At 45.9% G+C, this 24,579-nt stretch overlaps 1 protein-coding gene across 8 annotated transcripts in view; it reads left to right on the forward strand.

Moving 5' to 3' along the window:
* Positions 1-24,579, forward strand: part of LOC121594906 — a 270,610-nt gene that overhangs the window by 65,865 nt on the left and 180,166 nt on the right. For all 8 annotated transcript variants that reach the window (XM_041918726.1, XM_041918734.1, XM_041918727.1 and 5 more), the window contains one exon: positions 3,428-3,730. In XM_041918726.1, coding sequence (XP_041774660.1) covers positions 3,428-3,730 — 303 coding nt within the window. The remainder of the gene's footprint in view (positions 1-3,427; positions 3,731-24,579) is intronic.

A 24,579-nucleotide genomic window follows, 5' to 3' on the forward strand; every position in this document is an offset into this window, starting at 1 on the left:
TTGGTGGTTGCGTAATGGGCTCGGTACGTACAGCTCGTTCGTCCGTACAAACTGCACTATTGTCCACGGGTACTAGCACTCCCACACTGACTCTTTCCCCGGTCCGAAGAAGTTCAAGGTGAATGGACCGGGAGATGCAGAACTTTGGTGGCGCCTTTGATTGACAGCAATCGATCTAGTTTTTTTGATGGCATGCGATGGAAAGTCAACCCACGCTGCTGCCTTGTTTCGACGGGCCGAAAGATCATGACCACAAGTAGGTAGGTGCGTAGCAGTAGCGTCACTCACCGCGTTAGATCTCAAAAACCTCAAAACAGTTATGAGTTGCGAAAGATCACCATTGACCCTGGTTCTTTCGATCCCTGCCTGAGGGACGGGAGGGGGCGAAAATAATTGGAAGGTTTGATTTTTCTCGCCCGAAAGAACGTGAGATTCTTGAGCGTGTCGATGCTGTGACCGGCGGTTGCGGCAGCCATATTTGGCGAACCTTTTTGACACCCGTTAAATGTTGGAGCTATTTTTTGTATGTGGACCTCTTTCTCATTCTCTATCTCGGTAACGGTACTTTTTGGGAAGGGAAACACATTACTCTCTGCCTCATTCTCAGAACCGTGCGTTCCTAATGGTTCTAAAAATGGTATTCTGGCCCCGAAATGCCGAACGGATCAATGAGGCGGCGCTGACCACGGACGTACCGGTACCGCGTGCCCGTCGGCACGCGAACCGTGTGCCAATTTCTGGGCCAATTTCTCACGCATGTACATGAACGCCCTGGCGTGTGCGTGTGCCCAGACGAGTGGTTCGCTAAAAAGGTTATCAACATCTGTGGGTCGGTTTGTCTCCGCACGGCGGGAGGGTCACGGGACTTTTTCGCCAGCACCGCAACGGAAGTGAGACAGAATTCGTTCGCGTCCGAAAATGAAAGACACCGATCGGTTTTAATTTATGGCCAGCGCTAGGCAATATTGGTCGGTCAATAAAGATAAGCTGTGTGGAGCGAAAGAGGAGAGACGTGGAGGGAGGATCGCAGGTTTGCAGCGTCTCGGTTTGGCTGGGATAGAACGAGAACGAAAGGAACGCGACCATAAATAGTGACTTTATCTTGCGCGATTTCGTTGACAGTTTTGAGCATTCGAGGGAAAGGAAGTTGTTATAACCGTTTTCGAGCGAACCGGCGCGCCGATCGGTTGACCCGTGGAAGATAACCTCATAACGAGCGCCGGATTTTGTGGTTGTTGAAACTGGAAAGTTGTTGGGCGAATTTGCATGCATGAAGTAATCGAAGGCGAAGCAAATTTTGGGTCCAATTTATGGTAATTTAAACGTGTTTATGTTAATAAAAGAGCTACCTCAGTTTTGGAATGGTTAGAACATGTTATAGGCGAAATATTTGTGGTATTAGGAGATAGTTTAAAGTGCCTTTTGTCGACTTATTTTGAGAGCTCAAAAAGTGGAAAAACCTCAAAAAACGTATTATGAGCATGTCAATACTTTTTATTTCGCGTCATATTACGAGGAGGGGGCGGTCCCGTGGTACAGTCGTCAACTCGAACGACTCAATAACATGCCCTTCATGGGTTCAATCCTAGACTGGACCGTCCTCCCGTAGCAAGGATTGACTATCCGGCTGCGTGGTAATGAATAAAGTCTCGAAAGCCTGTATAGGTCGACATGTCCGCGTAGGATGTTACGCCAAATAGAAGAAGATTACGAGGATATAAAACATGTTTTGAAGAGTATTACTTCTTCAAAGGCGAGTAGCTAGACCGTAAGAACTTACTTACTTATCCGGCCGTAAGAACTATTTAGTATTTAATTGTTGAAATAAAATTGTTGGATGTGATCATAACAAAAAAGATAACACTATGGAAGAACCTGATTAGACATCAGGTAACTCAGATTAAGATTCTTGAATCTGATTGAATCATCAATGTGGATATTAGAATCCGAGTCTCTAATTTTGAGATTAATGAATCTTCAAAGTTTTACGAACATTTCTATTTTCGAAGGTATGATTTTTTGTAGATTCTTCTTCTTCTTATTCTTCTTCTTTGGTTCAACAACCATTGTCGGTCAAGGCCTGCCTGTATCACTACTTGTGGGCTTGGCTTTCAGTGACTTTTTTTTATATCCCCCCATAGCAGTACAGTCAGTCCTACATATGGCGGCACGGTCCATTTGGGGCTTGAACCCATGACGGGCATGTTGTTAAGTCGTACGAGTTGACGACTGTTCTACGAGACCTACTTTTGTAGATTCATAAGTCTATAATTCAAGATTTTACCTTTTTTTGTCTTATATTTGTACTTGACTACAAAAACCGCTTTTATTTCAATAGATTTTGATGTATTCCTATGAAAGTATTGAAGTATTCATTCCAGAGTTGTTTTTTCGTAAGATCAGATGTAGTCGTGTAATAAATACTACAAACGTAGACAATTTAGATATCCATTAATCTCTATAAATAGTATGAGAATTGTGGCTCTTTAGAGATTAATGTATTTTTGGAAATTCGATGAGAGACCAGAATTAATCATATCTGAAGTTTCACATCAATAAACCTTTATGAAAGATTCTTGAAGTACAACACTGAATATACCAAAAATGTAAAGCAGTAACTTACTCGCTTAATTACATCAAGAATTATTTTGCAAAATATAAAATCCCCGAAAAGCTTTACGTTTAGAACAGAGTTTTAGAACATTCTGAAACCACCACAGACGCAAAAGTGATCCAACACTCAACCAAGAATATCCAAAAGCAGAAACACAAACAGGGTGTGTGACTCACCGTAAAGGTGTGCGGTGCGCAAACAAATCCGCAAGGGTCAAAGCATACGCATTCTTCCATTACGCACGTACGCGCGCACCCCACGCCAGTGGAAAAAAGGGCCTACCCACCTGCCGGACCATCGGACCACCGACGAAGCCGTGTGTGGTGTCGAGTAATATCAGCAATAAAACTGATCCCGTTCGTTTTGCATATGTGTGTATGTATGAGAGTGTTCTGAATCCAACCACCGCTCGTCGCGCGCCACTCGACATGACATGAAATTGATTTCAGTTCAATTGCGCCCCGTTCTCAACGATGCCGGCGCAAAGTCCCAGACGATGGCACACGGCAAGAGTTCGATGACACTTTAATGTGTATTGATCGGTGGTATGGTACGCCCGAAGATGCTTTTCTCTCTCCCCGCGAGGATCCTCCGGATATCGGGAACGTGCATAAATTTAAGCCCTTTTCCCTGGTCTGTGGACCCGGGCGAAAGATTCGTCCTGGCTCGGGTGATAAATGATGGAGGGTGGCGCGCGCCGTGTAGTTTGCAGCCTATTTATTCCTCTACCTTCGCTTCGGGGGTCTTCCATCAACCCATTTCTTGCCCCTGCGCACCACACTAAAACACGTCGTGATCGATATTTCGTTTCAGATGCAGATGCAGTCGGATGCGCTACCGGACTGTGGGCTGACGGTGGGACCGTTTGCGCCAACCGCCGCCGACCGTTTATCATCGGCGCACGGCGGTAGCGGCAGCATCGAGAGCCTGATCGACCATTACCTCGGGCCACTGTATCCGGACTACGCGGACCACACGCGCCCGATGCTGATCCGGCAGGCGCGCGATCTGCTCGTGTGCACATTTCACGGCGATCTGGAGCGGTTCGAGGGCGACTTCCTGCGTCCGGCCACCGATATCGTTCGCGAGCTGCGATGCGCTTATCAACGCGGCAAGGTAAGTAGCGGAGTGGGGTGGGGAAGAAGTACCGTCGCTCACGGTGGGTTATTTTTCCTTCAGAGGCGCTTCGGTTCCAAGCATATGTGGGTTATGTAATTTGCATAATTCGAAACGAGCGCTCTCTCGACGAAACCCGCCGGGAGTGTGTGTAGAACGTTACCGGGGTAGCAGAGAGAGAAAATAGGCCACATCCCGCAGCTGCCCCTATGTGTGTGTGTCTGTGTACTCCAAAGCTCCAAAACTAGTTCATAGAGCCATCGGTGATGCGTTTGAGGCTCGGTAAGCTCTTAGCGTAGTTCCAAATCGCACCCGACTCACCGGCAGAGCAGCACTGAGGATGATAGCGAAATCGCCTTTGGGCATGCGTCGTCGATCGTGCGGTGACCGTATCGTAAAGTAGCATGAAAAGGAAATGGGGCCCACTCATTAGCTGGACAGCGAGTGGGACAAGAATTTTATGTCGATCCCCCGGTGTTGAGCTGAGCTAATTTCGTTTGCGCAGGGAACGAAAACTCCGAATGGGAAACATTCCAATCGGGGGAGCTATTTTTCAACGACAGTTCAGTATGCCATTTGTGGAACAGTTTTTGGCGAGTTTGTTTTTTTGTTTTTTTGTTAAGGTGTTGAAGCGGGTTTTGCGTAATGATAAAGAATTGTTTTTGCACGATTAATAAAGCGGCAGGATATATTCGGGATATTAATCGTGGAAATGTGGAGCATGTGTGATAATTGGTGGGTTCGGCAGAATTGGAACATATTCGACTGTTTTGTTTTTTTCTTCTTTCTGTTCAGGTTGAAATGCCAAAGGATCGTGTTAATTTGTCGTGCTGGTAGTGTCTTTCTTTGGTGTTAAAATCGATCACAAAAAATCCCGAAAATAGGTTGAGATTAGTCTTTTGTTCGTACTGGAGGAAGTTTAATATCCTGGGATTTTGTATGCAGTCTTCAGTGTTAGTCTTCATTTAAGTTTAATTAATATTCACAACACAATTGCTACAATGATATTTTCATAATCAGTATGAATCTCAAACTTTTTTGTTGAATCACCTTAAACCGCTTCTACAGCTCTGGCAAAGCACTCCGATGTGATGGAAGTAAAAAATAACCTACTTTGTAGAGGGACTGTGTCTGTTTACATATTTCAGGTTTTGTAACAGTCAGGCCAGCTCTGTCATGACTTGTGCCTTTCGTCGCTGGCTGTGTTTATTTGCTCTTGCTGAAAGTTCTCCTTATCAAACGCACACCACTTCACCTGATGCAACTGCTCTGCATTCTGCTGCTCGCACGTGCGACGGAAGCGAGAGGTTCATCGTCTCCAAAACAAGATGCTAAGCTACCATAGGTCGAGCGGCGGCGGCGGCGTCTTGCCTGCAGCTCGCCACGAAGCAACCGCACCGTTGCTGCATGCGTGTAGAGGTTTATTTTTCATCACCATCACTTTGATGTATTATGCTTTAAAGCATTCTTGAAGATGATGACTTTCCTTTTTGCCACATTTCCCCGTTCGCCCTCCGGTTTAAACTTCTACAAAAAAAAAAAACAAAATAAACCGATGACACCGCGATAACATGGCGCGAGTCAAGAACGATCTTACAGACCTTTGGAGTGTTGTGTAAGAGAAGAGGATCGTTCTCGGCATGTTATTGCTCTCTAAAAGCTGCTAGGGGACGCGCCAAGATTAATGAACCTGAAGGGAACGCACACTGGGGTCGTCCGACACTGCGACGGTTTGCTCCGGACGGTATATTTGCACAGGTCGTTTTCCGATGGTTGTAAGATAAGCGCGGCGAATCATCATCGCCCCCCGTTGTCGTCTTCAACATCCTCCGAAAAACCACACGACGATTCATCATCTCCGCACAGTGCGTTGGAGAGAGAAAAAAAGAGTGAGTGTGTGTGGCTTTTGTCGCCTGATAACATGCACATGTTGACGTCGTGCGTCGTCTTTGCTGTGCGTTTTATGCAAATAATAGCGTCACCGACGCGCCTGACATGCTTTGGAACTCGCTGGTAAAAATCCCTCAAGTTGGGTATCTTTTTTTTCTGAAGGAGAAGAATTTCCCTGCTCTGTTGAAGTTCAACGATCTGATGCTTTGGTTTTTTGTCTTCTTGTTGTTACTTCATTGCCACAGTAAAAGGCATCAACTCTCCTTCCAATCCGCATGGATGCCGCACGCAGAACGCAAAGGGCGGCATTGTTGTGCTAAAACAATCGGTCATCGGTCGGTCGATGATTGCACACCATTGCATTTGGCTGCCATTTCGGTGTGGAGCGCGATGGTTCCGATCGGACACCAAACAATGGTGTCATCATTTATGTGGCCAAACTATGCACGGTGCATGTTTAGGACCGGCCAGCGCACACAACTACATTGTTCTTCGCATTTCGGTGTGGTATGCAGCATTTGTTTGGCTTTTGCGTTTCGGTGACTTGGTCCGGTGACAAAACTGATCCTCGGATCTCGTCGCCTCGAGCCGCGACGAATTCTGGGAACGTCGGACCTTTGATCTTCGTGTGGCATTTCGGCACACGGACACGGTGCGAGGACGCGAATTGGCCACTCTGTCGCGGGCCAGATTGCCGATGGCCCGATAAAGTTTAACAACTCAGTTGGCATTTGACGAAGGCTGTTTTGTGGTGTTTGTATTGTTTGAAAATTGAAGGAATAAATTAAGACTACGGGAAATTGGTACATTGACAACGAAAATCATCGGAAATTCTTCTCCCCCGAACGCTCTCCAACGCCCTCCATTCACCGAAATCGGCTGTGTGCGTAGGATTAGCTCAAAGCCTCAATTGCCAAGGGTAAGGCGTCTGATTGTGCTCACCCCGTCAGAAGACCCCGCATGACTTCTCTCCATTAGCCCACTGACTTGTCTGAACTATTTTATTAGCATATACTCCCAGCGCAAAAACGCGCAGACGATTTGTCACCGGCAAACACCCGTGACCGTGACAAATCGGCCTCATGTGTGTCTGTGGCAAATTGTGCCTGACCCCGTTTGGTCCTGCCCTTACGTGTCGCTCGCGATGCGTTTGCGATTGAGGAAAGCGGAACTGTGTCTCCGATTTTGTGCCATTTTCACCTGCTTTATCACCTCGACGATTGCTTGGTGCAACTATTAAACTGCATCGAGCAGCGTATATTTGCACGCGACCAAGAGGAAGAGGAGATCCAGTATGTGTGAGATAAGGGACAGGGACCTGTACGGGAAATAAAATAATTACTATAACTGTTGTTTAATTGAGCCATTTCACACCTGTCGCTTAGATAGTTTTGAGCCTTTTTTTGTTGCCTTGCATCAAGCGTTCGAGAGTGGTTTTTGTAGACATAAATGCACGAGCGAGAGATGCATTCCAGAAGAGCAACACAATCTGTACACGGAAAGCGGAAAGCCTGAGCTGTCGAACCGTGTCCCAGCGGAGGATTAGGCCAAGCAAAAAAAAATCGTATTTATGGAGAGCCTCGTGAGCAGGCAGTACAGAGAACAGGTGGATTTATATTGCCATTGGCAGACACTGTGACTGTGGGTATTTATTTATTGATCGATCGAGCCTAAGCTCTGCACACGATCCTGTGCCGTGTGGAGCGCAGTTTAGCGTGGAGAAAATCCACTGAGCATTCAATCGCTCCATAACTCATCGCCCGAGGTCCCTGCGGGACTGAGTGGCATTTTGTCACACATGATGCGGGTACGATAACAGCGTATGAGCGAGGTGCGTTAGATAAGCCGGACGGCTATGACCAAGATCCAAGAGTGCACTGCGGGAGTTGCCCATCGTTGCTGCGCGGTGGATAAGCAGACGAGCAGCTCGATAAATTAATGATAATTATTATTTGCACCACGTCGCCGCAGTGAAGATATTTATACGTGTTGTGATAGCGATCGTGTAATCCATGGTTAAGAGATTTTCAAGCAAAAACTGGAAGGAAAGTCTCTTCTTGGAGGAAAGCTGCCATCGACCGAATCCGTCCTGGTCAGAGTTAATTTGTTCCTTGAAGTGAGCTCGTATGGTGCGGGACCGTATGGGAAGCTATTTGTCACTGTGCGATTTGAGCAATGTTGTGAAGAGCGGGTTTGCCGGGAAAAGGTCTTGCGCGGTGATGTGTTTGTGCTGTGTTGCGAGGGAGAAATTTATTGCCGCATCGTGCATGGAAACGGTAGACGGCGCGTGTTTGATTGGATTAGGCACGGTAGCTTCTGTTGCAGGTATGGTAGTGTGGTCCCGGGTGAGTGCATCAGAAGAAAGTGTTTGACAAGGATATAAAAATGAAAGGACTTTTTTGTATGATTTCACTGGCGATTGCTTCATATAGATGACAATTTCCTTACAATCGCCTCAATGTTTTTTGAGTTTTCCCTCGCCGAAAAGCAATAAATCTTTGAATGTGGTTGAAAAAGCATAGCTAAAGTTTTATTGGAATTGCAGGACGAGGGTATCGAATCCTGATTTATTTTACATTTCAAAGTCTGAAAGTAAACTGTTGGCGTCCTTAGAAATGATGAGTAAAATGAATGTGCTAAGCAGTATACTTACAGATCATATGTTCCGAGAACTACTGAAGGAGAAGAACTCTTTTAGGCGATCTCCCAAAAATTTATGCAATGCCTGGGAATCTGTAATCATGACGATGATGATTCCAATTCTTCAATTTATTTACAAGAGATGTACGTATAAACGTCACTGAAGACAAAAAGATTTATTCAGAATCGACTATCTTTATAGTTTTGTTCCTGTTTGTTGTAGTCTTCGTTTTGCCTATGATCAGTTTGGAATCTCCAGAAACTCTAATAAACAAATCATGCCGTTAACGAATCCATGGCATTACCCATTTCATCGAAATAATTTACTTCAACGCTCAATGGATGAATGCCGTCTAACTGGAGGAACATCAATACCGACAACCGAACATTATCCAAGTCAAAAAGAGGGAAGAAACGAAAATAAATTTCTCCCTGCCCATAGATAAACAACAACCTGTCCCCGGTACTGATAGTGCCCGAGGATCAAAACCCTCACTCACATCCGTCCGGAAGAAAGGAAGAGCACGGTCGAACGCCGCTAAACCAATATCGTCACGGTATATGATTATGTGTTTGCTGTCGTAGCCTGAGGCAGGAACATTGAAGCATTGAAGTATTGAAGGAGACATCAAGAACAGAAGATGTGCTTTGCTGTGGCTTTGGTGATGATGCGCGTTCTTTGAGGCCAAGGGCTACAGAGAGAGAGACGGTTGGTGAGGGACCGTTTGCTTTAACCGTGCGGGAAATGTCATACAAGTGAGGATAATTTTAATAACAAGCATAGCGAACGATCGTCCGTCCCACCTTCGAGCAGAAGTTTGAAGATCGACAGCGCCGGAACACAAACCGGGATGGGTAAGTATATAGCCGGCGCGACCGGTCGCGTCGGTGTGTGTGGTCGATTATGGGGTAATTTTCATTAATGATCGTTCTCACCTTTAACGGATCTTGGTCCCACAGCATCTCCCCCCCCTGCACCTTCGTGTCCTTCCGGCGTGGTTTTGATTCCTTTATTTGATGTTGGTCCGACGGCCCGGGTGTTTTATTCGCCGACGTGAAGCGTGCGCCTTCATTCTTCATTCTTAGACACTTCACACTTCCTGCGGTGTCTGGGTTTGTGTTCTAGACGGCGTGCGCGCGCACAAGCATTTGATTATGCTGTTCAAAGACTGAGCCCTGGAGAAGGAACGGCATAGCGAGGAGGTGTTAAAAACATAGAATTGGGTCATTTTAATAGATGGTCTAGCTCATTAAAACGTTTGTTCTTGCTCAAGTGAAAAAGGGTCCCGCTCTAGGATGGACCTTCGCATTAGGCTTCAATCGACGGAGCATCCAATTCCGCTGGCCAAGATTGAGCTGCACCGCATACGGACGGTGAAATCGGACGGCGCTCCTGGCAGCCCGCTCGACTTGGTACGTTTTCTCCTCCGGTGCGCTGATTGGCTTTTTATTGATCGATAAATCTTACCACAATTTGATCGTCGGTCGAATTCTGACCCACCGCGAACGCTTGGTAGGTAGGGCCCTTTACAACATCTCGTGTACCGGTATGGGGAGAAACTGAGCAACCAAACATTTTATGACCAAACAAAACTCAGAAAAACAAAAAAACAAAAAACATCATCCCTTTGAATTCAAGACACTTTAAGACCGTCGACCAGTTGGGTGACTCGCCGCCGGTTGGGTTGCGGCCGGTGGGTTCTAGTGGCTTCCTCGATTAGGCCACATAAAAATCGTGTTGTTCGGTTCAGATTTCGATGCTCCTCGCATCGACTACCTCCCCACGGGCGACCGTCCGTTTTTTTTTGTGGGTCAGAATGAATTTATGAGCCTTCGGCGTCGGTACCCTCGGATCGGAATGGATCGAACGGAGAAGGAGATGTCTGCCAAACAGAACGGCAAGTTCGAAGTGACCACAGCTGGTCCGGGGTGGACCGCTGGCTTTTTGGGCGTAGTTCCCACCGTGGTCATTCTTCGCATTTCGATTCGCGCGCGCTCTTTCTCTCTCTCTCCCCTGTTTGTTCGTATCTCCAGCGGACAATCATACCGCCACTTCCGTTTCGAACGGGGAGACTCGATGCGCTTGTAGCAACCAAAATTACAGGCCTACCAGGTAAATTATGTCAACAATAAGTTAACGAAATTATTCGATCCGTTGTCCGCCGTCGGTATGCATCGCCGATCTTCTCTCTTTCTCAAATTAGTTGTTTTACCACAACGTTGAAGTAGAAATCTCAACGAGACCTTAGGCTCGAGTGTTCGATCCTGCTCGCACTCCTCACTCTTACATCGTTAGGCTCTGATTGAGGTTGAAGTTGAAGCTGTGCGAGGAGTCCATGCGAGCCTCGGGTCACAGACACAGGCTGCAAATTGCTAAACAGAGAGCGGGTGCATGCTAGTAACAGCGCAAAAAAAAGCAGGTCGCAGGAAATCATAAACGCAAGAGAGCCATGCCCCCATGCTGCAGCTTTACTCCCGGTCACGATCGTTTAGAGTTATGAACCGATAGGGCAGGCCCCGGCAATCGGTCAATAATAAAGCTCTCCCGTACACGGGCCTGCGTAGTTCGCACGCGCTTAAATTACAATAAGTGTATGATTTATGATCATTGTGCGCGATCGCAAACGGAACGACCCGCCACCGGGGTTGATGCGCTACTTTTCGAGCGTTTTATTTATTGACAAAAGTTTAATCGAGCTCTGGTGGTGGTGGTGGTGGTGTGGCCTTACTGCCCAGCGGGTTGTTGTGCTGACCGACAACGATCAGGGTAATGTATTTTTTGTTTGTTGGTGGTTGCTTTTAATTTCCGTTTTATCTGGAGTTTCGGAGGGCTGTACAGGTTTTGGGCGAACTTCATTAAGATCGTATAAAATTGATTAAATTGTTTTATTTTTTTAACTGGAATTTCATATCATTTTTAGTAGCCCACAGCGAACATGTTTGCAGAAAGTGATTGTCTCGATGATCTGCAGCTTAATCTCTCCACCTGTTTGTGTGTACATTTAAGTACTTCAAAATAGTTTTCGTATGAAATCTTGATTTTTAAACTTCATAAATCAATCAAGCTTTCCTTGTTGAAGAAAAATACCCTTTTTAGGAGATCACTGAGAGGAACTCTTCACAACGCTGATAAGAATTGACTCGCGACGCTTCTTTGGTGGAATCTTTCATAAAAATCTTTCCCGCCTTTCCCCCGTTGGGCCCCACCGCACCCGGTCGCAAGGGGCAGTAGCATTAATTTATAGTCTTCAACGCAGGTAATTACACATTGGCGACGAGGTTAAACGCATTCGATGATGAATTGCTTCCCAGATTGATTTGGCCCGGAACCGGTCGGCACATGGCTGTTGCATGCTGGCGGCAGTGGTACACACCGCTGCACGGGTTTGCATGCTGGTTTTTCTGCTTACCACGAATGCCCATGCACTTGCCCCTGACATTGGTCACGCATCGGACTCGAGAGGACAAGAGAGATGTGTTATTGGCTTCTTTTTTTAAGTCCCTTACACATGCAATCGCATTTCGCACGTATCTTTCCACTGGAGGTTCAGTGGGCAAGCAAATAAAGCTTACCAAGGGTTCGGTGAGATCTTTTGCTGGTGTCGTTTTATGTTAAAAATAATTTTGATTAATAAATAATTGTGTAATTCGTCTGGAATATCATCTCATCATTCTTTTTTTCTGCTTTTGTTTCTCTACCCATCTTCGCCGTCATGCTTCTATGATGGGATGGTCTCATTAGCTGCAGAATACACACATTCCATATTAGGATACATCAACCTTTCGCCATGTAGCTCGCTCCACGCTCAACTGATCCTAGATCGGGTGCATTCTTTCGCCAGCACCACTATCGGGATGTTACGCACGCCGGCAACTGCTGTTACGGCATCGGGCGGCGCGATCTCGTTCACTACTTTTATTGTGCACCGCGCCCCGTTTGGCAGAAGCAGCCTTCATTATTATCGCATTGATAGGGTCACCATTAATCAAAGTAAATGTCAGGGCAAATGTGAAGATAGTAATTAGTCAAACTTTCAACCGGCGAACAATTAACCAATGGCCAATGAGCGGACCGTGCATTGAAAGGGTGCTGTTATTCATTCAAGGGACATGAAAGCGCTCGAAAGGGGAAGGAAAGGTTTCATCCGATACCACGGTGCACACCGGGCTGACAAATGCGTCACAGCCGCATAATTTGTACATTTAAATACATTAAAACTGATGTGGTGTGGTGGCGGCGGGGGACTGTGTTATGATTTTGTTACCCTTTTTCAACCCACCGACACTGACGTGTGAAAGATTGACCGGGCACGACAAGCGGGGCCCATCCCGATCGGGCTAAAGGTGAACTTGGGTGCCTCTCAAAGCGTTCGTGTCGGAACAGATCACACACACACACACACACGCACACATGCAACTGCGAGAAGAAATGATCAAAAGCTCCGGACGGGCACTGCACAATGCCAATCCGTTCGGTGCAATTTTACCGGCAAAAAACATTATCTCATCCATTTCATCGTACTCCACATCACCTCCGGGCAAGCAGCGGCAATGGAAGACAATGTTTGAAATCGTTAAAGAATCAAAATGTAATCAGGGGAGAGGTGAAAGACAATAGCCGCCGTTAGTCAATTAAATTTGATTAATTAATGTCTTTTCTTCTTGCTTTAGATGCGATTTGATTTCGTGCGCTTGTTTTGCGTGCACTAGGCATTAGGTGGCCCGATTGCATCAGCAGCAGCATCAGCAGTGTCAGCAATGCGTCAGTTTTGCCAAAAACGCGAAACGGTGCGAGCGAGGTTCGTCGCTTGCCTCGCGTTTTAGTTTTTCCCATTTCATCAGCTGCCGGGCACGCTCTCCGGTAGATTCATCTGCATTTGAGCGACGTTTTGTGCGTGTTTTTAAATAGCTTTGTGAGTGAAATGGAAAACGGTGGCTTTAACTGGTGGAGCTTTCCATTTCAGCCAGACAATTCCTTATTCCTTATCGCGGTGTTCGTATCTTTCGTTTCTGCAAACAAAAGCCTACCGGTGGCGTGCGTGTGGTTTAGTGACCTCGTCTCGAGAACGCTACAACAATCATTTAACGACGCTGTGCGCCTTCACTGTGTCCTGGTTCCCTTCTTTTCCATACCTTTTTGCTTTTCGGAAGGACGATAATTATGTATGCGTTAAGGGCAGCCTTTAAATTGCACTCGAATCGGTCGAAATCGATGCAGTGGTAAAAAATTATACCCACCGTCAATCAGCTGCAACCGAAGCAAGAAATGAAACCTCAAGATTCTGGTTTTCGGTGTACGTGTGTTTCCCCCTCTCGCTCCGTCCCTCCTTCAACAGCTCCCAAGGGGACAGACGGAATCAGCCGGAATTGGTCCAATTTAGGGAAGTTTCCGAAATTATACTTATCCTTAGGTTGGGGAGCAGCGCGTTTTGTACCGCGCAGCGACTAAAAGGACGCGAAGATGACGCTAATTGTCCCGCACGAGTGACGCTAATTGGCCACCCTGCTTGTTGGCGGGACCCGCGAAGGGTGCCAAGGATTACTTTGTGCTTAAAGCTGTGCAACCAAGCCTATTGCTCGATGGAAGAGAGATGCTCTAGAATCGGGAAGTGCATCACTTACGACTTAAATATGAACAAATTTAATTAATGTTGAATGTTTCTTCAATAGCTTGATGTGATCTACTGATGTATCTTCAATACTGTTGGCCTTCTAGAACCTTAAATAGAATTTTGATTTTCAAAATATAATACATTAAGATGTTGATTCCACTGTATTTTAGTTGAGCTCCTCCTGTAATCCATGTTTCATATTTGTTTAGACGCAAATTATTCAAATAGTTTTTCCTCAGCTTATTATCCACTCAGCAACGTGTTATTAAGCTCTCCCAGCCTGTATGCATAATTTTGCGCTACAAGTATTGAAATCAACCCGTCTGCTAATGATGCGTGTGGTCTATGCATCCTCATGACGTATAATTTGCCTCTACTTTGAATAATCTTGTTAGCATCTGCTAGCATTAGCACCATACAATCGGGCGCAACAAACTGTTTCAAATGCAACCAAAAACCTTTCCAGCGGGCATATTATTACGTGGACACGCTGATAATAAGATTGATCCTTACGCGGAATGAAGCCGCAACGCAACGCGGTGGCAAAGAAGAAACATCGAGCCCCCGTAGGTCCCCGAAGCCACAACATTGTACCGTGTCCTAAAGGGCTACAAAACGCCGACACTGCAATGATTAATGTACACGCAGCCAAGACGGTGTTTTGTACCAAAACACCAAAGAGCCCGCGGTCCAGCTTGTGTGTGTGTGTGTGCGCCGAAGGGTTGAAGCGTTTCTTTTTAACCTTTTTGCAATGTTTGGTTGCGCCGCTTAAATAATGCCATCTTTGCTGTTGCTGCAGTATGAAGTGAAAGACCGTTTCCCGTATCAATGGCGGGGCTTGTTGATATAAATGAAGAAATTAGCACCCGTTGACAGTGAAACGAATGTTGCGTTGCATTGGGGCGTCGTGGGAAGCGCAAACCGGAGGAAAGGTGGCGCGCAAAAAGTGCATCAACTGCACTCGATTACCGGGACCCCATCGGAACATCGGGCTAGTTTTTTTTTTCCCCCAGGCCGAACAACATTGTCGAGCTGAAAAGAGTGTGCGCGCGCGCGCGTGTGTGTAGGCCGTTTGGTGTGGTTTGGCCGGGCCCGGATACGAGCGCCGTGATTAGATTATTGCGTGTTGACTCCCGTTTTGCTTTTGCGGTTGCGCGCTGGTAAGGGATGGCGCTGTCGTCCGGTCAGCTGCGGGGATGACTTAAAAGGTGGGGAGTTCTCATGTGGCTGCTGGTTTGCGTTGCGACCCGTGGTTCGTTTACGGACATTTGTTGCTCGAGATTCAATCGAATCCCCGCGCGATGGTGACGGTTTCGCGAGAACGACAAATCGCCTATTTGTTTGACATTAGTTTAGATTAGCTGTCAAAGGCATGTATGCTTGGAGGCCGGATGTGTGGATAGGCAAATGGTATGCAGCTTCATGGGTGATCCTGCCCATCAGTGCCAGTTCTCGTTAATTGGGTTCATTTAAACCGAGCATGCTTTTAGTAGAACTCGTTGCAATGCTGAAAAACAAAACGGAGATAAACTTGTTATAGTTACGTTGTTTGTGCTTTGTCAGCACGAAAAAATGTAGTTTGGCTTGAAGATGAAACGTTAAATTCATACCTTTAAACTGAAATTTGCAAAAAAAAAAAAACATGGACTTAAAAAAATAGACAAATAATTGCTGTTCATAAGTTTATCTTATAATGGAACTATTCAAGGATACTTGCAAAAAAGAAACTACGACCTTGCGAGCTGCATTCCGTCAGTTATCTAGAATTTTTACCATGGCGGATTAAGACATGAGTGTAGGCTTGTGCTTGAGTTCCTTCCTTCGATTTTTATCAATTCTTCCTCAGTTTTCATGACAAAATTGTTAGAGTACGCGCCACGTTGGTCCAAGAATTCTCCATTGGACACTGACTGGGATGTTACATAGAAATACCTTCGCTTCAGTGCCTAAAATGTTCGCTGCAGGTTGTGGCGTCATTGCCTGCCGCTGCAAACCCAGTGGATGCGATTTCCGCTTCCTGATATGTATGTTCATGGTTCCCAGGTACTTTTTCACTGTTTTGGCCGGTTGTATCGAGCTCCCGGCCAAGAGAACGCAGCGATGTAGCAACTTTTAGCTCTGTTTTCATTTTCAGCCTCTTTTGGAGCTTCTTGTCGCTCAGGGTTGTCGGCCATTCGGAACAGGTCTTTCGTTCGATGCTCTTACTGTTGTCTACTAGTGCCAAAATGTTGTAGATGAAATGAACTTACAGGGTTTTCCAGTAGTTCTCATAGCTGTGGGACACTTTATTGACTCCTTCTTACTTGAAATGAACTTAATGTAATGGGAATTGGACTCTATCGCATTCTTGTTGGACAAATGCAATAGAAATTTCCAAGGCGCCTGTCCAAAAATGGTGCCATAGAGTCCAATTTCCATCATACGAAGTTCACTTCTTATTAGATAGAGTCAAGGAAGTGTCCCACAACTATAAGAACCCCTGGAAAACCCTGTATACGACGTCCACAAACTGCCGCACGATGTTCGGTTTCATCGTGGCGTGGTGCTTGAAACCGCTAATTAACGAAGATGCTTCACTTACTGGCCATAAAGTTTTGTTAGTGCGGGTACAGATGAACGTTCTTTTTTATGCAAACGTTAATGCAAACATAAAATCACATTCACAATCACAACACATTCTACAATGATTAAACAATTACAGCTAAGCAGTTTTAGTATTCCGTTATTTATCAGTAATAAACAGGTTGTCACTAAACTGCTGAATAATTCGAATAGCTTAAATCAATTGGTTGATAATCGCTCGCACTACCACAGTATATCACATTACAATACCATCTTCCCAAGATGGTACCCTCCAGTACTTACACTGCAAATCACCCCAAAATATATTACGCTTATTGGGCACGAATTATGTGCTAATTCATGTGCTGTATGCCACCACCAACGACGACAACTCTCCTCCCCGACAGCAAGCCACATCAGGTGCGTGTGCCACCCCTTTGATTCCCGGAACACGGAATTCTTCCCCGATTGCTAGCCAACAAGACTTTGTGCGCCTTTCTTTGGGTGGCACATACCGATGAACCGTACTGCAACTTCGTGCACAAAATGCCGTTTCGCTTCGCCAAATCCTGCGTTCAAACCGGCTCGCAATAATGAGCCAATCAAACTGCCATCATGCTCGGGTGGCCGCCGTTGTTCCTATGTGGTTCGAGCTGATGCGGTTCCTGTCGGCAGCAGCAGCGTGCGCGGGTGATCATCCCTCCCCGTTTTCTTTGCAAAACCTTCCAGCTTAAAAGGAAGCGACTGGTGGTGGAAAATTCGCAACCAGCATCATGCAGCACGCTGATGCATTATGAATTGCACACAATTATTTTGATTAGATCATTTTACCGCACGCAAGGAGAAGAAAGGGGAGAGGTTTTGCTTATGCTGAAAACATACATCCTTGTCCCACCCTTTGATACCATGATGCGATCGGTTCGTGTGTCCGGACGATGCTACAAAATGCTGGCAATGGGACAAACGGGAATTGGCAACAATTGGCAGGCTCTTTGCGTGCTTAAGCTGTGTTTGCTACTAGCTACCCTTGGCTGGGTGTCTTGTTACGGGCACCTCTCAGGGAGGATTAATTTTAACGGGTTTTTTTTTGCGAAAGGAGATCCTCACGCAATGCGGGATCTTCCGCAGCGGCGTGTCTCTGCCAATTGGGCCGCCAAATACCCGCTCGAAAGCCGTGCCGAATGCCGCCCAGCTACTGCTGGAACAGTGTGTGTGATGCATGCAAAGGCAAAACAAATAAACCCATTACAACCGATCACCACAATAGATTCGTCATTCTTGGCATGCTGGTTGCGAGTGAGCGAGCAAGCGTGAAATAACAAGCCAGGCAAAAAGAATAACAACAACTCTGTGTGATGAAGCGAGCTCGGAAAGACAAATGGGTTGCATATTAAATTTGTCAATGATGAGCATATTAAACCATAATTCATCACGACGAACCGTGGAACCGGGGAGGCTCATCCGTGGGTAGCGCACGCTGAATTTAGCAGGTTAGCGCATTTGATCAATCTCATCGCGAGACTGCTCACCGCATGACACCGTGATGGAGAAAGGCGCCGATTGCTTCATTTACAGCGGTACACAGGGGTTCGTCGCTTACAAATTATCGACATTTGATTGGCAATCAAGTGGAGAAGGATAAGCGACGATCAGTGTCTTCCGCTACCAGCAGGTGTTTGTGTGTGTGTGGGCACCTCTTTTTGCGTTAAATCCATCGGATTGCGCGTCCACTATCGTTAGTAGCTTCAACGGCACTGCTTGGTTCAAATGGTGGAGGTCAAACCGCCGTCGCACGCTGGAATGTATGGCTAGCTATTTTATAGCTTTCGATCGATTTATTAGTACTCCCGCTATGATTTACCACTTCGGAACAGCGGCACGGAGCGGGGCGGGGGTTTCGGTAATCGTTGGTGCACGCGCGCTCGCGCACCCGGGGAAAAACAGGGGTTTCGTTTTACCAGCTGCGCTCGATTGGCCGTGCCAAGTCTTCGGTGCCCCTTGGGCGCGTGAAATAAATTGACATCGAGTTTATTATGCGACAAGTGTGGTGTGGCTTACGACGTAATGCTTCTTTGCAGCTTGCTCTTTATGCTGCACGTCGCAGTCCTGCAGTGCAGTGCAGTCCTGAATGTGCCCGCGTAATGATTATTGGCGAGATGCGCGTTATGTGATAGCGGAAATTTTCACACACGATAATTGAAAACGTGTTTTTTTTTGTTTGGTGCCTGTTAGTTTATGCGCGGGAGTGTTTCCCGATTCCCGAACGTGTCGTGTGCGTGTGTGTGCAATAGAAGAAATGAAAGCAATCAAATGGACGCGCATACACATTATCTTGCGGGTGCCATTTATCTTCGATTTAGGTGAGGAACTGTTTTATGAGCCACGCACGTTGATGGTGCAAGAAGTGGTGTACCCATTTTAAAGCAATCATAAGTGTGAGATGAGAAATGGTGTTTGCTGCTTGGTGGTGTGGAAATCTGGGTACATTATTTTTTAATATCTGTCTGTGTGTACGGTGTGGGTGAATAATGGTCGGTACCAACCTACCAAACAGTTTTGCCCTTGAAAGAAAAAAATTAAATCACTCCTGCCTGGCCCCCTTCATCATTATGCTGCCGTCCGGCCCGCATAATAATTTGTGGTATTTTGCTGCATTCTCTTGCACTTCCTGTGTCCGTCCATCTAACCTTCTCTCCCCCCATCGAGAACAGGTGGATTAATTTCTTGTTTACGGGTAAAAAACGGCACGGTAAAACGTGTAGCAACAACGCCAGCAACAACCAGTAGAACAACTTTTTCTCCGAAACTCTCCGCGCCCGCCCGAAGACGAGGTGATAAAGATAAATGCTGCGACGTCCTCACTCGTGCCCGTATCGGAGATAATCAATTTGGAGGATGGCGCAACAGGCATATCCTGTACATGCACATACACACGCGCGCAAACATTCCACACGGCGGTGATGTGAGCGCGGCGCTGCACTTTTCTAACAAGATATAATTTATTGACGGACATTTGTCACACCGCCGTTAGCAGCTGCTGGTTTGCTCGGTGGTGGTGGTGGTGTGTGGTATGCCTGATGCCGACTTCCTCCGTTTCTGTTATGGGAAGATGGTGTAACGAGTGGACGCACTGTTGAACGATGACTTTTATACAAACACCCTGTCAAGCCAATTAATTTTGCATAAACAACGGAATTGGGTTTTTTTGTCTGTGTGTTTGTCCGTGCACTGTTGCTTCGTTCTGGAAACAGTGTCAGCAGAAGTTGATGGTACGTAATTGCTTTTTACAGGGTCGTATGCTTCATTTTTGTGTGTCATATGTTGAAGTCTTCCCTAAAAAACATCCAGATCCTGAGGGTTATTAAAGTAATTGACCAGTTAATCATGCGATGGGTAGTAATTATCTCCTTTTAAGTCTATAAAAACAATTACCCACAAAAAAGCATGCGTGTGCCACCCACAGAGAGACTTGGGGGGTATGACCTTTATCATGCGGTTTTTAGTTAATAAAAACGCCTCCATAAAAACTCGCGGATGAACTTATGAAATTGTAATACATCATCCCAAATAAACCATAATGATCTTTTCTTCTCCTTGTATGAGCTTGTCTGCACTATATTATTAGCCCAATAACCTCACTCGCATCGTCTTTATTAGCTTAGCGCCCGCGCTTTGTGCCGTAACTTTCGATTTCATTCTCAACCTTACCCAAAAAACAAGCGCTGTGATGTGCCTCCTCCCCGGCAACCAAGTCTGGGGCGAGTACACATTCTTTAGTAGCTCATATTTTCACTGCAGCATCCCAACAGCTAGCCGGGGTGTTGGAATGCTGCACATCGCTCGTAAACCAACTTGGCCGCCTGGCGTATGGCGAACTAATTGCTTTCGAAAGTGCAACTCCCTGATTTACGACGCCGGGGACCCGGTTGGGGCTGGTCGATTGTGGATAGGTAAAGAAAAAAGACAATGTTTTCATCATGTTTTACCAACCCCCTTTGAGGGAAAAAATGACGGCTTTTTCAGCGGAAACGAAGCGTAACGATCCCAAAAATAAAACCACAACCCGCACACGGACCCAAACACACATAAATTGTAGCTTCCAAAATCATCATTACTCTAACCGGAACCCTAAAGGGTTTGCAATCCCGACGCACCACCAGGACCGTTCACGACAATGGTGTGTTTACAGTTTTACGGTGCTTTCTCACCTCTTTTGGGGGTGCTCTGTGTGTGTGTGTGTTTGCTGGGCACTTTCTTCCATCTTCCGGAGCTTCCGATGTCATAAGACGCGCGGCTGGTGCAATGTCATTCGAACGGCGAACGGGGGTTGTTGCTTGTTGTTTACCGCAAGTGTAGGGCAGAACATTACCGATCGTGTCGGCGGCTGGTTTGTTGTGGGCTTAACTCAATCTTTGTGTTAGTAATTAGAGAGAGCGAGAAGGGCAAAAGTGCGCCAGTTGACTAACCACTTATCTGGGCGGGCAGAGTAAGGGCGTAAGGGTGAGTGAGTTGGTTTTGTGGAGCTTAAGAGTGACCGAGCCCTTGTTGTGTATGTTCGGTCAGGGCTGGTATTAGCGCCCGTCCGTTTGGGGGAGGGTGTATGGGTCGAAAATGGCCGGAAGGGATAGTGAAAGTGCAACGGTGCTGGGGTTGTTCTGGTGATTGGGTGGGAGCGGTACTTCGAAGGGCAAACATTGTTCAACCAGATGTAATGGTCGAAAGTGCAAGTAGTCGAGCCCGATTGACGAAAGCAGATGGTTTTGGGAATGTGAGCAAGATGATTTACACGCGGATGAAACAGATTAATTTACGGTGAAGTATCATTTGATGACTCAATTATTTTCTTTTGTTTTCGGATATTTTGAGAAACTTATGATTGCGTTTGAAAATGTCTGATAATATTCTTAGATTTTTAGATCTCATTCTTTTCAACCTCGGTTTAAGGCGGAAATATTGATCCGGTTCGAAGGACCATTGTTGATCCCATTTAAAGGACCAACCGTAACAACCACGATAGAACATTGGGTGGCTAAATTTGTACGCTGAATATTTCAAACATCTGCTGCCGACAATGTTACGTTCATTAGTAGCAGAATAAGTTACTCATATTAGTTTGTGATTCGTTCCTTGACTCAAACAAGTATTGATACAGTTTTTGAATCGGAATAAATGCAGTAGCGGTTCCATGAACTTTATGTTGTTTGGATTTGCATTTGTATAAGCGTTCAGTATCGGTTCCAAGACCGATATTAAGTTAGCATCAGTTCCAGGAACAGTATAGGATGAGCATCAATTCCAGGAACTGTATGGGATTTATATCGTCCCATTACCTCTAGGTCTTAGGATCAGTCTTAGGACCGGTATGAGTTTAGGATCTGTTTCAGGATTAGTATAGAATGTTCCAGATCCTGTAAAACTTCAGAATCTGTTTCAATGCTGAGATGAGTTCAGAATATGTTTCTGGCCGATATGGCATCAAGATCAATTTAAAGACTGGAATGAGTTCCAGATCTGTTTCTAAAATCGGAATTGGATAATGATCAGTGCCAGGGACGATATGAGTTTGGCATAAGTTCCAGAACTGGAAGGTGATGAACCTACAACAATTCTGAGATATGTGTCGGTTTGAGATCAGTAGCTGGTACGGTATGGGTTCTGTAAAAATTATAGCATCGATACGGGTTTGGGCCAATTTCTACTTACAAAATAGTTGTAAGTAATGTATTACATGAATCTGAGAGTTATTAGGTTGCTTTTACAAATATTTACGAACCTCCTGGATCTGCTATACATAACATTGCAATTCTCTACATTTGTAGAGTCATAGTTATACAAATATGATTGAATTGCGTGAAATATAAACAAAGTCTCAAAATAAACACACATCTGATGATTTCCCATTGGAACTCACTTACGCTTCCACTCGACACGGACGATATCACGCAAGCGATCTTGCGAAGTATCAAACGTAAGTCACCTCGAAAGAAAAAAATATCCACCTTCCTACTTGCTTGAAGATGATTCATGTTGTACCATTTGTTGATGCAGATCATTGAATGCGCGGCAATATCTTGGCTTTTGTTTGAACCCAACCGTCCAGTCGGCATTTTTCCTAAAAAGCAAGGCAATGTTTTTACCCTCACCGCTTCTGTTGCGTGCCCAACGCTTCGTGTTGTTTTTTTGGGAGCCAAGTGCGTGCGTTTGTCCCGCTGTGGTCCCCGATGACCCCGCAGCAAAAAATGCGGGGAGATCTGCTGTCCAGCGTCACGCGGAGGAGAAGCCAGGGCTCTCGGTCAGTTTGGCCAGTTGTATAACTGCCACCACCGCGATCAAAGATGACACGCCGGGGGCATCGGTGGCAACCGCAGAAGGTTACGTTTTGGGGTTTCCTCCTTTTTTCCTCTCTGCTGCTTTTAGCTTCTTTGTGTGACAAACTCTGTGTGCAAAGATGCCACACTTAATCAATCATGCGCTTAAATCCTCCCCGCCGTGAGTTGACACTTGAGGTGCGAGATGGGCAGATGGGACACGGGTTTGTAGGTATTATGAAACAGGTACCGTTGCCCGGGAGGCGGGAATACCGATGGATGACCGATTAACCGCGAAACCAACGTGCCCTGATCGTTTGTGGTAGAACTGTACACATCAAACGTAACATAGTAACCACATCGGTTGCGTACTACCGGATTCTGGAATAGACCTAGGGTATGGTATGCCTTAAAGTTCTCACAGTGTTGCTGGTCGCACCCATAGTCGCTACTCAGAATCCGTCTGTCCGTTCGGTACGAGTAATGTGGATAGACAGACAGGTTAGATCTTGGATAACGCTGGATGAAGTCGGTTAGAACATTTCAATTTCAATTAATCAAACAGCTATCCGTTATTTGCGCTGTCATGAATCTAGTTCGAAATGGCAATTCTATTTCCTTCTTCTGTATTCTTGGAAAACAAAAAGTAAATCTGAGATTAATTCTTGATATTAAACTACATTCTTAGTCATCCATAACCATAATTAAAGTGAGGCTTTAAAGCATCCCGAACAAAAAGCTCAAGACTTAGTTATAAATGCATCTATAATTACAACCCTGCAGGGGATGATTTGGCTTGAGCAAACCTATAATAAGACGGCAGTTAAGTGAAAAACAAATATTAGTTTAAATTAATCCCTCATTACTCCGAGGAGCCGTACAGCACGCCGAACGGCCACCGGTTGGCATGCTTCTGGGCAGCGCAACCGTTCCAGCAACCGCGTGTGTGCCTGCGCCCGTGTGAAACGTGATCCTGCGCACACGGTGACAAACGTACGAGCATACCAAACAGTGTGTCGCCTTTCGTTTGGCTACGGGCGGCACTAGAAATAGCAAATTAATTTTAATAACCGCAAACCACCGCAGGCCTCCCGAAACACCGTTCTGGCATGGGTAATGGTGCAGAAAAATGCATCGGATCCTGGTCGGTTAAGCGATCAGTATCGCCTGCTAACTGGCATGGCATGGTGGGGACAGTAAGTTATGGCTGAGTCTCGGCACCCTTTTCTTCGCGCACCTTTTCGGGCGTGTGGGATGAAGAAATCACCATCGGCAAATGTCGTAAATTGTCATGTTTTCGAACCACCAGTGTGTCACATCGCCCGTTGACATGTTTTGTGACGGTGGTTGCAAGAATGATGTTTTTTTTGTGGGACCTCCAACCGAACTGATCTGGTTTCAGGCGCGTTCGTTTGTTAACAATAACCTGGCGAATGTTCTAGTGTGGCGAACAGTACGCAAAAAGTGGAGTGCGAACGAATCGATTTATTCTAGTCTGATTAATTATCTACCATATGTCATAGCTAGGAGATATGTCTGTACTGCAGCAGTATGTGTGTGTGGAGCGTAAGATCCGGCTTCCTATCGCCAGTGCTCCACATGTCGTGACCATGAAATGCACCCAGAAGCGTCCAGCATCGATCAATGAAAGAGTTTGTAATGCAAATCAGAGCTCGTCTGTGAAGTAAGCGTATTGCAACCCACGGGAATTCCTATTTCCTAGACACTGTTACCCAGTAAGGCTAGAGAAACGTGGCAAGGTGCTCAAAAGGACTTGGAAATATCAACTCCAAGCTTTATTCTAATATTCTCTTATCGAAGAATTGAGTTCAGGGAG

The sequence above is a fragment of the Anopheles merus genome, chromosome 2L, assembly GCF_017562075.2.
Source record: "Anopheles merus strain MAF chromosome 2L, AmerM5.1, whole genome shotgun sequence".
NCBI classification, from domain to species: domain Eukaryota; kingdom Metazoa; phylum Arthropoda; class Insecta; order Diptera; family Culicidae; genus Anopheles; species Anopheles merus.